Source organism: Tiliqua scincoides, chromosome 1 (assembly GCF_035046505.1).
Source record: "Tiliqua scincoides isolate rTilSci1 chromosome 1, rTilSci1.hap2, whole genome shotgun sequence".
NCBI lineage: Eukaryota > Metazoa > Chordata > Lepidosauria > Squamata > Scincidae > Tiliqua > Tiliqua scincoides.
This window is the reverse complement of record NC_089821.1, coordinates 105299432-105317410: the sequence shown is the minus strand read 5'-3', so window position 1 is coordinate 105317410 and position 17979 is coordinate 105299432. Positions and strand designations below refer to the sequence as shown.

Here is a 17979-nt window from a genome sequence, read left to right as displayed (position 1 = left end):
AGCATTATATAAGTGCTTTCCAAAGGGATAACCATACTGCTACAATGAGCACTGTGGAACCTATAAAATGAAAAAAAAATGTACCATCATGTTGTGAGTTCGGTTGGCCAGACCCTAATCAGACAGAGCTACGTTTTGCTGGTTGTCTGAACACATCCTAAGAAACCAAAACCTGTGATCAGAAGCTGCATATTTAAGGGCCTTTTGTTTTGACTGCACATTATTTTTGTCAGACACAAACACTGACATGGGAAGTTACCCACAGCAAAATAGGTGTCAGCTGTGAAAATATTGTTTTAATTACCTGCTTGAATATGAATAGCAGCATCAATTCTTCTGTTCTTTATATCCTTGAACTTCCTGCGTGCATCATATCCTCTCCAGGCTAAAAATACAAAGCCATGTGTTGTGAATTAGATTCACTTCAAGGAAAGGCTATGGAGTCAGAGATGTACCATATTTTTTATTCTTTATTTCTTAAGAGGCCACAGCCCTCTTCCCATCCCACCCAAGTTCTACCTCAGTTCAGCTGCTGGTTGAACACTACCTCATGACCGGAGTATGTCTAAGCAGCTCCCTGCAACTTCAAACAGCTTATTCAGTCTTCTGTCACAGCATGTGCTCTTTAATTAGGTTTGTCACTTCCTTCATAGGGAAAAGAAACACTGGCCATTGCTAGGTTGTATGCGCTGAATTGTTTGAATATATGCAAATTCAAAACAACCTCTCAAGAGCTCTTCAGTACTAAGGCCAAACAGTGTTAAAAACATAGGCCAGCTCAATGGCAACCATCTGACCCTGTGTTCTTTTCACAGGGATATCAAATACCAAACAGGTTTCAATGACATCTTCATACTATGATATATAGGACAAAGTAACATAATGGTGACATTTCTTATGCTGTCTGACGTACATAGAGCCTGTGGGATCCACACTACGCCATGCCCCTAAACCACACTGATCTGTGCTAAACTTAAGGTAAAAAATAGTAGTGGCAAAATAGAGAGCATTTAGGAACTGTATGTATGTATGTATGTATGTATGTATGTATGTATGTATGTATGTATGTATGTATGGGTCCAGCCTATTTATACACAGATTTTTTATACACGGGTTTGACTCAACACGAATGGCCCCTGCAAATGAGAAAGAATGTGCTGATCCCTGGAGAAGGGGAAAAATGCATCCCTTTAAAATCAGTTTTAAAAACTGAACAGTCCTTTAACAATAGCCTCCTTAATGAGAGAGAGAGAGAGAGAGAGAGAGGGCAGCAGGCTAACAATCCATCAATCCTTCTCTTTCCTTCGGACCCCTCCCTTCCCCTAGCATGTGAAAGAAAGGTGATCATTTTTGCATTGGTAAAGGGAGGGGCTGAGTGAAGTGCTGATGGATTGTCTTCTTAATGACTCTTATCTTAAGAGTCAAAAGGTCAGCAAGGCTGTTTTTCAATCACTAGAGCAAAGAAACTTTGTTTTTTAAATTGATTTGCTATAGCGCGTTTTTTTTTTATCCACCTGAGTGCTTGGAATAGAACCCACTGGAATAATTAGTCTCCACCTGTACTTACTTACAGCGCAATGCCTATCCAGCACAAGATAGGGGTCTGAAGTGGTTCAGCTGGAGGCAAGAGGAAACTCTTCCCCTTACCCCCAGGTAAGCCAACACAGCTCCAATGGATCTCCTTGGACTTGTGTCATCTCAGTTCGCCGCACTGCTTAGGGAATGAGGTTGGGATCCGGTATAACAGCTGGGTCCCAGTCCTGCGTGCCACTCCCCACCCACCTCTCCCCAGGACTGCCTTCCGTCCGCCCTCCCCCCTGACCCGGAATGCCTCCCTCCCACCTCCTCTCCACCCTCCCCAGACCCTTGTGTCAGCCGAGCTCAGCCGACACAACCCTCCCTGCCTGAGTTGACACAGAAGCTGGATTCAGCATCTGCGGGCTGGGCACATCCCTGCACTGGCCCAGTCGACTCTTGAGAAGGCACAAACATGCTTTACGCCACGTTTAAGACCCTCCTGGACCAGCACAAGGGACTTGCGCCAGCCCAAGGCGCACTCAGGATTGCGCCCTTACTGTACTTTCTCCCCCTAAGGGGACCCAAAGTGGATCAATTATCAATTGATTGATCAAAGTATTAATTATTGGCTGTGGCATGCCACCATGGTCCTGTTTAAAAGGTAACACTATGTCCCAAAACCGTTCCTCTCTTCTCAAAGAAAGAGGAAGTTTGACTAATGTGCGATGCAGAGACAAGCTAAAGCAGGGATGGCCTACGAGTGGGCCACACAGGTCTCCCCCAGCCCTTCTCCATTAGGTGCGGAAGTGGTAAATTCATCTCTTGCTGCTTTCAGTCCAGCAGAGATCCTTCCTGTGCAAAATAAGACTTAGGTCAAAATCCTAATCATCTTTCCAGGACTGGCATAGCAGTGCCAATGGGACATGTGCTGCATCCTGCAGTTGGGTGTCACTCACGGAGGCCTCCTCAAGGTAAGGGAATGTTTGTTCCCTTACCTCAGAGCTGCATTGCCCTTTTGTCAGTGCTGGAAAGTGGGTTAGCGGCCTTAGAGGCATAGGCCTGCGGGGAATCATGCCCTCTCATGTTGCGAGAACCCAGGAGACACTGGGAGGCTTGGGTCCACATGATCATGCTTTTGATCTGTTGCACTCCTCACCAGCAAGCCTAGGCAAAGAGGTAAACAAGTCTTGAATGGAACCCACCCCAAAGTAAAACAGACATGAAAACTTATGCTTAGTGGTCTCTGTGACTCCTTATTCATATGGTGAGAACATTTTGTTTTTAATTTTCTTGTATGTTTTTAATGCAAGCCACTTTGAAAGACTTGCAGGTGGAAAAGTTACCCCAAAATACCCATTCACACATATCCTAGAAAAACACCCTAGAAAAACATCTGAAAGGTAGTGTTTACCAGAGCGGAGGATGAGGTTATTTCAACATTTGGCAAAGTGTTTACAGGACTACTTCAGTGGGCCACAACTGCAGTGAGTTTGCTGGAACTCTGCCTGAAACACATGAGGGAGCAGACTGAAACCAACCCCCCCCCCCAAACCGGCCTAAAGGTTATTACTCTCCATTCAAAACTGTACTAACATGAAGTTCTAGTAATAAGGTCTGGAATGTCATTTGGAATGCAGATGTACATGCTTTATTCAATCTAAAAGAAAACCAAAAGACAGATTTTACATTTCTTTTGTGTGCTTCAGAGCCTTGAAGAGAAACTTAATGACAATGCTCTCCCTTTGTTTGCAGACATGGTTTATAAAAATCTTTAAGCAAAGACATTTGCAATTACAAAGTAGATAAGTTAGCAATGAATCTATGTAATGGAAAGATTTAATGTAACTGGAAAGATTCCACCACATTTTAATTTCACATCAGACTGTTGTGATAGCCAGTTTTGTATGCCAGTTTAACAGCTTGAAACTCTGGGACTGTCTATATTAACATAAGAGAGCTGAGACTATTCACCTGACTGAATGGCAATAGCACTGTTTGTTCTTTTTGCTTTGAGCTTCTTGTACCTCCTGGCTCCAAGCCATCCTTTGGTATAGGCTTGCATGATGACTACCCTGCCTATAACTTCACGCAGAAACAAGTTCAGTTGTTCAACATGATAGTACTTCAAGAAAACCTAAAACGAAACAACAGGGTTGATAGCACACGACATGGCAATGCAACAAAATAATTAAAGTAATAATTAAAGTTAACAGCAAACTGATGGTTGATACTGTGTGTTGAAAATTGTACTTTCCAAAACACATTCATTGCTTTCTAAAGAATGTGTACAATAATAGTTCTTTCTAGTGGTGAGTTAATTCCCACCCCCAACACAATTCAGAATTGGACTCAGCCATTTCAGAACTAGTTCCCAGATAAATTGGCATAGCATTTTTTTTTTTCAAAGCCCAGTTCAGACACCATCACACACCTGATAATGTAATATGGACCATGAGCGGTCAAAATCCTTTCCTTAATCCCTCCTATCCCGAGTCCCCTAGCTCCCATGTGCCCCCTGCACCTGGCTGCTGCAGTGACAGCTGCTGTGGCTCTTTCCCTCCCTCTCTGGCACCTGGAATGCTGCTACTGCATGTCCTAGGCTCACTAACGCAATTATCTCATGGTGCTTGTAGTATAGATGTTAGCTATCCTGAAAAAGTACATTTTCAATATCTTTAAAGTAGGAGACATTGCAGTGTTCCACGTGTCAGAGAGAGAGACACTTCAGGCCCTCCCTGTTTCTGCTGACACTGCATCAGCTGCCGAATCAGTTGGGAATGGGAGAGAATAATTTTTTTGCTTACAACCTGTGCCAGTAAATTACAGTTGGGGGAACAGTGTTCCATTCCAAAGACAGGGTCTACTGTAAGCATGTCAAATTTGCATTCTGAATTAGGTGGTTAAACGGTTCAGCAAACAGCACCAATCTTTTAAAATGGGCTCATGCTAAATGGTATACAAAACACCAATTAACTGAATGTGTATTAATAGTCACTGAGAGGATGCACACCAACATCTGGTAAACATTGACCTGTCAGAGTGTGCATATTACTGTAAGAACCTAGTAATCCTAGTTAACTCTCCTCTACATCTGTATACAGTAATCCTCCAGACCTGATAAATTAATACTTCAGTGGCAAGGGTCTAGCTCAGCTTTTTCCTTGATGTGCTGGTTTTCTACACACAAACCAATTTTACAGGGTAGAGCACTTGCTCTAAAGCACCTTCCTGCACACACAATGTTTGAAGGTTAAGGAGGAGGTGAGGTTAGAAAATACCTTTCTCATCTCCTTGTGCCATACATGCAAATAAGATATAAATGTCAAGGACTCATTAAATCACGCAAGTCCTTCACATCCACTCTGAGACGGTATACCATGAGAACTTGTACCACAAACCCTGCTTAACATTAGGAATCAACTCTTAATACAGTAGTCACATTACACTGAAAAGCCAATAGGGCTGCCTATTAGGGCCATTACAGTAAGCATTGGTCCTCTTTCTACATTGCCAATACCCTGTTGGGATGTTCTTTATGTCAAAGATCGAAATCCCAAAAGTTTCCCTTTTTCTTAATTCTATACTGAAAGGGGCAGGAAGCAGCATTCCTCAAGGCTGGCACAACACCAAGAGTTCTGAGCAACATTAATACACAGTGCCATTTTTGTGCAAGGGGGTATGCTCACTTCTCAAAATGTGACGAACTAGAAAGTAAATAAAGTTTCACCGTTACGAGAATCTACTACAAGAAGCATGCTCAGCTTTCAAACACAGAACGATAGCACAGATTTTCTTTTACAGCGAGATATCACAGGACTGTCACACAGACAGTACCTTCTGCTCTTAGAGGAGCAGAACAGAACTTATCCTACCTTTGTTTTCCCAAGAACCCATTTGTCTAACTGGGCTTTTTGCAGAATAGCAATGCAGCTTTCTTTGTTGGCAAGAGGCGTCTCATGTGCCTTGAAAGCAATGTAATAGTACCTATAGAAATAAAAAGAACAAGGGAAGGAGGAGCAGGATTGTAGAAACAAACTCCTGTTATAAACAAACTCATTTACTGCACAGGACAATGATTCAGAAATTCCTGTTAATGTTCTAGGGGCCAAAACCTCACCAATAAGTAGGACAAAGGCAATATAAACCAACCTAACCCTTTCATTGCTTGCTCACGTTAGCTTTCAGTCCATGGTCAGCCAGTGGTGTGCATGAAACCAGCCAGCGCACGGTTTGGCTCTTGGCACACTACAGCAAGAGCTCAAAAAGCACATGGTAGCCAATATTTATTTTATCTTTTCACAGTTACATACCGCTTTCCTCCAAACAGTTCAGGATACTGAATATGGCTCCTTCCCCTCCTTTTATCCTCACAACGATCTTGAAGGGTAGAGATTAGGTTGAGAGATAGTGACTTGCCTGGTCACACAGTAGAGGCTGGGTGATGTCATGGCTGCGTTGAAATTGAACCTGGGTCTTCCTAGTTTATTTCAATACAATTCAAATGACCAACTAGCTTTAAGATGCTCCACTTGTGATCTGCCTAGCTTATGCCTAGTGCTGAGATCAAGAAGCATGTGCAGTAGTGGCTCCCAGACATTGCATTGGAGCAGAAAAGGTGGTGGAGGTGGCGGTTCATGGGTGGTTTGGGGGAGAATCAGGGTGGAGCATGGACAGCACAGGGGAAGGGCAGGGGCAGATCTCAGCAGCAGTAGTATGTGCCAAGATCCTATGCCCCTTTCCCAGCCTGGGCCCACCCTGAGGAGATTCATTGACAGCCAGGTGAGCTACAGACAGGTAAATAAAAATGATTTATACTTACCTCTCCTAGGGTGTAATCCTAACCCACTTTCCAGCACTGACATAAGGGTAATGCAGCTCCAAGGTAAGGAAACAAACATTCCCTTACTTTGAGGAGGCCTCTGCGAGTGCTACCCAACTGCAGCATGCAGCACAAATCCCATTGGCACAGCTATGCCGTGCTGAAAAGTTGGTTAGGATTTGGGCCCTAGTCCATCTGATTGCCTACCACCACCACAGCATACAGTGGTATGCCACTCTGTTGGTGGCACTTCATGCTATGGACTGGCGGGAGGTGGAATTGGGCCTCTTGTGACAAATAGTTTTTATAGGTAGGTTCAGACTTCTGCCTGAGAGACCCAGATTTAAATCCTCACTCAGCCATAAAGCCCACTGGGTAACACTGAGTCTGTCTGTCTCTCTCTCTCTCTCAGCCAAACCTAGGTTTGTTGGATTAAGTGCGGTAACTCAGAGTTCCTTGGAAGAAGGGCATGAATAATAAGAATATAGATATGAATAGCAATATGAATAATAATGGAGCAGTTGTCATGCTTCCCCAAGATCCTGTACCAGAAAAAGAACATCTTAAGATTTCATTTCATGCGCTCTACGTGGGGCTGCCCTTGAAGACGGTCCGGAAATTACAACTAGTACAGAACGTGGCTGCTCGTGTGGTTGCTGGGGCACGTCGGTTTGACTCTGTCGATCCGTTGCTCCGGTGGCTACACTGGCTGCCGGTTCTGTTCTGGGCCCAATTCAAGGTGCTAGTTTTGACTTTTAAAGCCCTCTACGGCTCGGGTCCGGGGTATTTGAGGGACCGCCTCCTTCCCTACAATCCTGCTCATGCTCTTAGATCATCTGGGGGGACCCTTTTGACTGAGCCGCCACTAAGAGATGTGAGAGGGGTGGCGGACAGGAAGAGGGCCTTCTCAGTGGTGGCCCCCGAACTGTGGAATACCCTCCCTAGAACTGAGAACTGCTGCCTCGTTGCTAACGTTTCGGCATGGACTGAAGACCTTTTTATTACAAAAAGCTTTTAATTGTTGACAGGCTGGCTGGCGTTCTTGCTTTTATATGAAAATCCATGGGGTGGGTTTGTTTTTAGATTTTTTTAATTATGTAAATTGTTAATTGTTTTTAATGTTTTTTTTAAAATGTTGTAAGCCGCCTTGTGTGCCCATTGGGCAAAAAGGCGGGGTACAAATGAATAAAATAACAACAACAACAACAACAATAATAACAACAGCAATAATAATAATAATTTCACTTTTCCCCTGCAATATCCTAGCAAGCAATGCAAACTGCACTTTCATGACTGATAGACACTTTCCACATTTAGAAGGGCATCTTTAGATCCAAACTCACAGGTCTACACATTTTTAAAAATCCCCGAATCCAACAACATAGGAAATAGAAATTAAAAATTTGGAAGTACAGTTTAGTGGAGAGAGCTTCCTTGAGGTTCCTCCCCATAATTCATTCCCTCTGTATCCAACAGTTAATTGCTAGCAGCCACTTTAATTTAGTGACACTGAAGGATGGTTGGAGCTGAGATTCTGTCAGTGTGTGTCAAGGCTACAATTAGTTTACAATGAAAATGACTTCCATATCCATCTTCATTACAAAAGAAAAAAAGGGTGATCACAAGCAAAATGAGGTGATATCTTTAGCCTGGCTCCAGAAATTAAGAATGACTGCAATGTTAAGACAATTGACTCCATTCCTGAAATTTGTTCCCTAGATAGTTCTAGGAGGGTTTCAATATATACTCTGGGATTTGAAAATCCCAAAGAAAAATCAGTACCCTCCATCCAAGCTAACCTTGAAGACTCTACAGCTGCAATCCTATCCACAGTTACCTGGAAGTAAGTCCTATTAACTATAATGGGACTTACTTCTGCATAGACATGCTTAAGATTGTATTGTACCTCAATTATTTGATCTAAGGTGAAAATAAAGCCAAGAAAACTATGGTAGATATTTTCATGCCTTTATTGTTTATTAATTTAAAACACTTTTATCCCACCTTTCTTCACCCAGTGAGAAAGTTAAAGATAATTTTAAAAAAACCAATAATACAAAACCAATAAAACCGCAAAATAAACAACAAAATAGGAATCTGAATTAAAAACAAAAAACAAAAAAGAGCAGCCAACATAACAATCAAGAGCAAACAGAATATATGCAACAGTAAACAAACCGTTTAAGAAAGTCTTGGTGAAACAGAGAAGTTTTAACTTCCCTTCAGAACATCAACAAAGAAGAGGCTGTGTTAATCTCAACTGGGAAGGAATTCCAGTGGGCAGGTGACACAACAGAGAAGGCCCTGTTGCAAGTACCTTCCCCCCCCAATCATATTTCCAATGGCGATGGCACCTGCAATAGAGGCTCCCTAGATGACCTCAAAGGGCAGATTTGTATGAGGAGAAACAATTCTTCAAATATTTAAGCCCCAAACCATGAAGGGCTTTATAGGTAATCAGCAGCACTTTGAATTGTGCCTGGAAAGGTACATGCAGCCCACGGAAATGGTACAGCAGGAGTGTGACATGGCCATGTCCCAAGGTGCCCATTGATAGCCTGACTGCATGCTGTACCAATTGAAGGTTCTGAATAATCTTCACAGGCAGCCCAACACAGAACACACCAGCGCATGAGTAATCACAGCCAGATCTGAATAAAGGGATGCAGTTGGCACATCAGCCTAAGCTGGCTACGTGCCCCAACCTATACTTACTGTGCAGGGCTGCCTCCTGCCCTCTGTTGGTGCTGACTGCTATAAAGCAGTCCTTCCATTGTACCTCCTATTGTTCCTCTACCCAGAGGAGACCCGCAGCAACTGCCCCCTCCATAAGATGCAGCAGTAGCCATTGTGACACTGCTGCATCAGCGGGGGTCGTGGTGGAATGAATAGGATTGGGCTGTTTAGGTGCTGCCACCTGGATAGCCGAGATTCAATGCTGGACCCAGGAGCACCCCTAAACAGTGAACCTGACTCATTCACTCATATCCAGTCTGTATTGACTCTAACTTCTGAGGGATTCTGGAGCAAAAGTCAAACAGGGGCCCCACAACAGTGTGCTTCTTTGGAAGGCACATCCAGTTAATGCCTGCAAACCAGTCAATGAACAAACATCTGCTGTTGCCCCCAGCTTCCCACCACTTCCATTGGCTTACCCCTGGCTAGTTTACCAGATGATGGCAGATAGTAATAACTGCAAGATTTACAAATGGCACTGGAAGAAGAATGGCTTACTGTCCAATGGTGAAGCTTACTGGGAGGCAGAGTGGTTAACCATTTTCTTTCAATCTTTTGTGCTATTTATCAGTGCCCAGATGCCCCAGCCCCTGCTGTGGCATTGTTCAGGGACAGGAGATCCAAAATGGGAAAATGGCACTGGGAGAAGGCGATACTGCAGCTGTCACTGTTCTCCTACAATTGGTTGGTTGGCAACCTTCAGTCTCGAAAGACTATGGTAGAAGCCTACAGCACCCGGTATTCCCAGGTGGTCTCCCATCCAAGTACTAACCAGGCCTGACCCTGCTTAGCTTCTGAGATCAGACGAGATCAGGCATGAGCAGGGTTGCCTGGCTAGCATCCCATGTGCCCCAACCTGCCAGCTGGTGGTGGGGAACACTGATCCTCACTGTCTCAAGGGTTGGCCAAGCACAGGTGTGGGTACTTGTGTGGGCATGTACCCCTGGCACATGCCCTATCAGGCCCCATCACTGAAGTGATTCCTGGATCCCATTCTTAAACCTAACTGATAAGTAAAAACACAAGCAGGCTTTCTTTTACCAGGTTTTGCTATCGGACACCCAGTCAAATTTCTGTTGCTATTCGAACCTTCTAATCAAGGCCTAGTCTGCTCAGTGAAGTGACATCTAGCAAAGAGGATCCCTCTCTCTTCCTCTCCTCCTTCCATTCTGCATTGCTTTGCATGTAGCTTATTAAGGAGAGGGGAAGTAAAGGGGCAGAGCAGGGCAAGTTTGCTGGCCAGTCAACATGAGCCCTCTTTCAGTCAGAAGACCTGCCTCCTGTTGCTCTTACCAGGGACTGGAAACCCAGAAAGCTTCCCTGTAATAAAACAGCTTGGGGGACCAGAAGTTCCTTTGTTGTTTTTGAAATATGATGGTATATAAACTCTGAAACATTTGCTTGCAGTAGGAAACTGTGCGTCTCTCTCTGTTAGTCTGCTTCTCTCCCTGCGTAACACACTATAATCGCCAGGGACTTTATTGATAGAAGCACAAACACACTTAAAACGATCCACCAGAAACCCAGAACGAAGGAGTGAGCGTAGGCTTACCAAAAACAATCATTGGATTATCAGGTTCTTACACAAGATAACATGAAAGGAAAACACTGGAAATTTCCCCACCCCCTCCATGAATGCAGAAGCATAGATGGGTTGTCTGTCCTGCAGCCTGAATGATCACCCCATCACCACAGGTTACAGCATGTGCCTTTTTGGAGCAGCTGCATTGGTTTTGGTAGCAGGGGAAAGGATTGGGCTGTTCGCTTATTTACAGACCAGAGCAAACCAGTGTCTGCAAGGTTCCATCTCACTCTCCATCCCCACCCCTTGCTAACCATTTTTTCCAAAAAACCTCAGCTGAACTAAGCCACTGCTTACCAGGCTCTTTCCAGTTTCATCTACAGCTTTCTTATCATCCAGTGAGATGATGAAGAAACCAGGGTTGCCATCACCACTAACTTCTTATGAGAAGCTATCATAAAAACCCCCAGTGCTTTAGTTCAGGGGTGTCAAAGATAAGGCCTGGGGGATGGATGCAGCCCACAGAAGCTTTTAATCTAGGCCATGGGTCTCCAAACCCCGGCCCGGGAGCCAGATGCAGCCCTAGCAAGCCTCTAACAGGCCTGTGGCCAGCCTCTTGTCCCCCGAAAGCCTCTGGTCCACTCAACTGAACGTGACCGGAGCTGTGCTCTGATTGCATCTGGAGGGTGTTCTGAGGGTTGGAGAGGTTGAGTGAATGAGCCCACTCATTCATTTATTCATTCATCTAAGTTCCATCTCTAATTTATTTATTTAAATTTTATATTTAAATTTTTTTCTGACCCTCAGCACTGTGCCAGATATTTCATGCGGCCCTCTGGCCAAAAAGTTTGGAGACCCCTGATCTAGGCCTTGGGCTCTCAGCTGCTGAGCAGTGCAAGTTGTCACTGATGAAAGGGCAGCCCACAAGACAACTGGGCTTTCCCATATCTTGAAATATGATCAGTATTTGTGTATTTTCTCTTTTGTCATTTGCAGCTAATGAGTTCCTGAGAAAACAAATGCTTATTTCTGGTTATGACCTAATTAACCTAATGACATCACATCTGGCCCTCAGCAAGTGTCAAAAATGCTATTCGGCCTTCTGTTTGAACCAAGTTTGACACCCCTGCTCTAGATTATGGAAACATTACAAATCTCATTCAAAGGTCCAAAAGAGACTATAGTGTAAGCCAGCGGTTCCCAAATTGGTGGATCATGACCCACCAGGGGAACCGGAAGCAGGACATTCCCCCTTAAGGGGCATGCCCTGCAGGGTTGGTAGCAACATGATCCTGAAGATTGCAGCCAGGGACAAAGGGGTTTTTTTGTGTCCTTTCCTAGCAGTAGTGCTAGTCTCCAGGGGATGCAGGGGGCTCTGTGGATGCCTCACCAAGCCTCTGATTAACTGAAATAAACGTTCGGAAACCACTTCCAGTTTCTGATTGTGGAACTGGAACTGGAAGTGGTTTCTAATTATTTATTTCAGTTAATTGGAGACGTGGTGAGCCCTGTGGAGACATCTACAGGGATCTCCACACTCCCCAGAGGCTGGCGCTGCTGTCAGGTAAGGAAAATATCTGTCAGGTAAGGAAAATACCCTTTGTCCCTGGCAGCGGTGTGATCCTTAGGATTGCATCACTGCCACAGCCCCACACCTGCAAGAACTTAGGTATTTTCCAACTCCCAGGAGGGGTTTGGGAACCACTGCTGTAAGCATATGCTATTCAACTGTATGTTGGCTTTTGTTAAAAAATATGTGTGTGTAATGACTGTGAAAGGATGAGGGGACTTTGCCCCTGCTGCCGTCACAATCCAGATTGTCCCCTCCTCCAGCGACTGCTATTTGGCCAGGGAAGAAAGCTTCCAAAGGTGCTAATGGGAACCCCCCCCCCCCCATCAAATAGCATACAGGGGATAATTTGGACTATGGAAGGGGCAAAGGCTTAAAGCCCCCTCCCCCCAGCCATAGTCCCAAACCAGATCAGGCCTAAGGAATAAAGAAAAAGCAGGCAACTGCATAGCATTTCCTTAAACCAAAGTCTAGCTGGAAGTGCAAAGAAGCCACACTGAGTTCATCCCTTGCTCTTCATTGTATTTTGATTCCATCCCTTCCTGGAGGATGCCAACTAGTGTCTGGAGCTACATGAACTGCTGATTCCCTTATACCAGTGCTTCCCATACTTAGTGGGCTGGTGAAAACCCTGCTTCCTACTGCTGCTGGTTGTGGACCCTGGAAGTAAGTGCCACATGGCATGATGACATCATCAGCATTTACTTCTGGGTTCTATGACTGCAGAGGACCCAAAAATCAGCATATATTGGCTAAGAGTAGGTGGGAGCCCCCCCCCCCTCAAAATAATAATAAGGGACTGAACAGGACAACTGAAGTGATCAAAAATACTTCCTGTGTTTATACAAGAATGGTGGAGCCTCACAGGACAGGCTATGAATATACCAGATATCTTTCCAGAAACTGCTGCAGTGTAGTGGTTATGAGCTGGGAAGCTCCCTGTTCAAATCTTGTCTCAGTCATGGCCTGAAGCAAGCAAGCCTTTACTCCTCATCTGTAATGATGGGCTGGTAAAACAGGGTAAGGTAGGCTAATGCAACATAGGGCTGATAAAACAGGGTTCAGTTTTAGAACATTGGAAAAGTGCTATGAAATGCTAATGTGTGATTTTATTAATTTGTTTGAAAAGCACATCACAGGACATAATCAATGTTCCCGTCTTCAAGGCACTCCAACACCAAAGTCCTTGAACAGATCCTGTAATGCTAACAGCCATTTAAAAAAAAAATGGGGGAAGCTAGTATACTTGCTTGCAGACCCACCACACCGGTTCTAGGAGAACTTCCTGCTACAGTCAGAGAGTTGGACTAAATGGCCTCGTGGGTTCCTTCCAACTCTATGATTCTAATCCCCATCCCCAAATCCCAAGGCTGCCCCAGCTGCTGGTGGCTGCCTTGTTTTTATTTCTTTTCTCTAAGAGTTGCATGAACCTGTCATGTAAATGTTCTCTTAACATACTTGCTTGCATATGAATAGTGTAATTCAGTAAAAGGTATAGCACTCTGTTCCCCATTAAATGGCCCTTCTGAGAGATTTCATGAGCCAGGAAAATTTAAGCCTTGATCAAAGCTGCAGGGCTTGTCTTGATGCACTTGTAGGAGTCCCATTAGCATTAACAAACAAAGGAGGAAAATGCAAATCTGAGCGCTACCAGTTTCACCAAAATGAAATAGTGAATAAGGACCCTAATCAGCAACAAACCAACAGCTTCTCTCATAAGAGGATGCCACAGCACACAGAATTGCCTTTATTTGCTGTGGCTTTCCTACTAACCAAACCTACATCCATGTGCTCATCATCTATATTCAATCTCACAGAGATGCAAGAACAAAACAAAATAAAACCCACTTCACTTACCCTGTGCTAAGATGCTGGCAACTGCAGTTGCAAAGCCGTGCAGTTGCTCAGCTGTGCTAAATGCATTCTGCACATGCAGAAAGCTGAAGCTTCCAGAAAACAGCTATGTAAATGATGCTGAATCTACACAGGCAGCACAGAATAAACAACATTGAAGAAATGTTGCAACTCTATACCAAGAGGTTTATACAGGAAAGGTTACAGATAAATTTCTTTGCAGAAAATGCAACATACACTATGGAAAGGTGAACAACTGGGCCAGCATAGTTTAATTTCTCTGCAATGAATGCTTGACCCCCCCACCCCCATCTCTGTACTCAGATCGAAGGACCTGGTAACATCCTTAGATGGCCCATCCAGAAAGTATGTGGGAAAATGTCATCCGGTGCCTCTCAGAACAATAAGAAAAAGTTATTCATTGAGTACAGGGCTTCTCAAACTAGGGTGTTGCAATGCCCCAGCCTAAGGACCCTGGCTTCTGCCCCCTTAAGGGGTGGGGGCAAGTTGCAGGCAGCGACGTGATCCCCAGTATCGCCTCGCTAAGGCATTTACTTACCAGTCCCTGCTGCAGCCTCCTGGGGGTGTGGGGAACCCTGCACAACCCTCTGTAGGGCTCCCCGAAGGGCTTCAAAAGCGAAAGCAAAGCAATCGCACTCCACTTTTGATTTTGCAGAGGTGGAGCGCAATCGCTCCATTTTCACTTTCTAAGCTTTGTGGAGCCCTGTGGAGGGTCACGCAGGGCTCCCCACACCCTCGGGAGGCTGCTGCAGGGACTGGTAAGTAAATGCCAGTCCCTGCAGCCCCCTTAGTGACACGATCTGTGGATCGCATCGCTGCCTTCCCCCACGCCCCCACATGGACTTACTGCGGCTCAAACTCTCCCAGAGTTTTTGCTGATTTAGTACATTTCTGAGTTCTGGACACACTTGCCCATTGGTTGAATCCTCCATCCTGACTGTGGCCTGGGGGAAGTTTCAGCAGCTGGACAACTTTTTCTTCTGACCTGCACCTAAGCAATGAGAAAGACTAAAACCCAAGCCTGGGTTCCCTTTGAAAAAGGGAAGGATGTTAAGGAAGCTACATGCTTGTTTTGGAGGGCAGAGCCAGCTGCTCAAGATGAGTCAATCACCATTCAGTGATGGAAGAAAGGCAGTAGTAATAAATTCTCTCTAGAAGAGAGTGGTATCAATTTCAGTTCAAGGTCAGTGCAACGCTTCACATCTAATTATTTGTTTTATTAATTGACAGGCAACCCAGTCCTACCTGTGTCGGCACAGCCAGGCAGCATAGCCTGCTCTGTATCCAGTACAGGTTAGGAGGCAGTTGGAGGTCTCCTCAGAGTAAGGGGAAGAGTAAGGGGAGGGCTATTACCCCTTGTTGAGCCCCAGCTAGCCCTAAGGGCTTCTCGGATTCATGCCAGCTGTATAGCTGGCACAAATCCGGAAATGCATTGTGACATCAGGATGGGCATTAGGATTCAGAGGAGGAGACCTCTACTGATCCTGCCCTTCCTCCCATCCACCCATCTTCTGTACCTCCACCCAGAAATGCCCCCCTCCCTCCCCACACCCCTGGGCCTCCCTGCTTTATCCAGTGCTGCTCCTGGATGCAGGCCCTCACTGCTAGCTCATGAGTAGTCACAAATGCGCTTTATGGCACATTTGCAACACACTGAGATGGAGTAGAGACGGCTGCACTGGCTCCGGCAGCACTTTGGATTGCACCATGAATGGTTTTTACATTTCACCTGTGCCCCCAAATGGCAGACAACATAAGAACCAAGATAAAATGCAATTAAAATACATCAACAATAACATTACAGCATAATGCACAAAGAAAAAAAACAATTCAGAGTGATCGGTTTATAAGCCCCTTATCTCAAACACAGGACAACTATGTCTTTACTAACCTCTGGGAAGCTGGCAAATTGTATGTTCCCTCTTCTAGAGGTCATTCCCATACTCACAAGAGGACAAATTGTTAATATTTGCATTTTCAGAGTCTAAGATGTTATGTGAATGGGTTAGAAAAATCTGGTTATAATTCAGAAAAAATATCACTGAAATGTTTCCTTCATATCTAGCACTTGCAACTACAACATAATTTCATGAATCAAGTCTTTTGGGGTTTCTTCTATGTTGCCACAATTGAACTTAGATGGATCAAAGATCTGGAAGGAGGAGGCAAGGTCGTTATATGAAACTACTGTTCAACCATTGGTGCATCTAGCTCAGTAGTGCCTACACTGATTGGCAGCAGAGTTTCAGAGCAGAGTTTTTCTCAGCCCTACCTTGAGCTGGTGCTGACGGAACTTAGAATCTTTGGTATGCAAAACATATACACCACCACTATGCCACAAAAACCTCTCCAAACTCCCTGATCCGAAAAGCCCTGAATCTTAATTCCACAGTTACTTAGTGTTAAGAAAAAATTCACCCTGAACATGCTTGCAGTTCATTTTTCAAGACCGAATCCTGACATTGAAACCAGGATCCCAGATTAAGCCCCAACTCAAGTTTAATCCTAAATCTTGTACTTTAACGGTTTGGAAGATCACAGGCTAAGGGAAGGGAGCAAGTGAATTGGTAGCAATTAAGATTTTTGATTCAACGCAATAAACTAGCACTTCTTTCCAGGTCTGCCACATGAAGTAATTCCCTGCCACAGGGAGACAAAAGACAGCCAGAGCATTAAACAAGACTTTAGCTTTTGTTTACTTCAACCTGATAAACCTTGATCATCTCTGTTTCCTGCCTTTGAGTGCTTTGTTCTCATCTTTCCTGCTAAGAGTTTACAAAACAGCAGCTATTGAACAGGAAGATAAGAAGTGTACCTATTTGTTTAAGAACATCAAGGGGAAAAAAACTGCTGGTTCATCTATTTTGTTGTTAAGTTGCTCAAAAGGATCAAAATACCAATTAACTTGCTGGCTTAGAAAAATCTTTGATATCCTCAGATTTACTGACATTTCGAAACTCTTGTTCATACTTGCCTAATGGCTTTTTTGATTAGGAACAAAGAAGTGCCAATCTGTTTAGTATTTGACCTGTTTTTCTCAAATGTTTCTATGTATTCAACTATGTCGTGTCTAAAAATACTTGACTCCTCAGGGCTGACAATTAAACTCACCCTCTCCATGTACAAAGACTTACCACTTAATTTTTATTAATCTGAATTCCACAGTTCTACATTCAACAAGGTGGCTTACAAAAAATAAAAAACCCAAAACAAAACCAAAAAAACCCTCCAAAATATGAATTACAAAACTGTCTGAAAAGAAGAAAAAATAACATTTCATTTCAACATTTCAACACCAATAGCCTGCTCAAAAGAGCAGCAACTACTTTTCACGACTTTGAGGATATCCATGAAGGAAATAGTAACACTTATGGCTATGGAATTAGTACAAGATTGGCATGGCCAGGGCTTAATTTGTGTCAGGGCTCAGTTCTTGAACATAGGAAGAAAACAAATTAAAACACGCTGGAGCAGGTACAGAATCTCCCCCACCCCCCAAGTACTGGGGAAAGGTACTGGTCTTGGTATCGCCAATGGATCTGAGCCCTGGCATAACACTGTGCACAGCAACTCCTCAAGAAGCAAGTCCACACCTCACATTAACAAGCATCCCTCCAGGTTTTGGACTTACAGGCAGACATTGCAGAAGGCAAAAAAAGTGAGAATCTGGTGACAGTAACAAGGAAAGTCTAGGACTGAGGAAAGCTAGCGGTCACTTTCCACAACATCTCAATTAAGCCTATGATGACTGCCCATTAGTTATTCTTTAGTGAAGGACCATGGAAGCACTGGAGGCTGAGGCCTCTTGTCAGTTATCTATTTTCTGACAGTCCTGTCCATGTATTGAGAATAATTGTCAGTGATATTTCTGCCAACTCTCCTGTTAAGCAGCAAGGTCAACCTACAGCGACCAGAGCATGTAACTGATAAATCTGAATG

The 17979-nt window shown here is 44.2% G+C and overlaps 1 protein-coding gene and 1 pseudogene across 7 annotated transcripts in view; both read right to left on the bottom strand.

The window, feature by feature from the left end:
- The window catches only part of MYO3B (myosin IIIB), a 309268-nt gene that overhangs the window by 113151 nt on the left and 178138 nt on the right, over positions 1-17979 (bottom strand). For 6 of the 7 annotated variants that reach the window (XM_066612192.1, XM_066612189.1, XM_066612190.1 and 3 more), the window contains 3 exons: positions 5391-5502; positions 3490-3652; positions 305-385 (listed from right to left, as the gene is read on the bottom strand). In XM_066612192.1, coding sequence (XP_066468289.1) covers positions 305-385; positions 3490-3652; positions 5391-5502 — 356 coding nt within the window. Of the gene's footprint in view, positions 1-304; positions 386-3481; positions 3653-5390; positions 5503-17979 lie in introns of those variants that run through there. The other variant, XM_066612195.1, reaches the window with a different exon arrangement.
- Positions 9797-9915, bottom strand: LOC136637508 (5S ribosomal RNA; annotated as a pseudogene).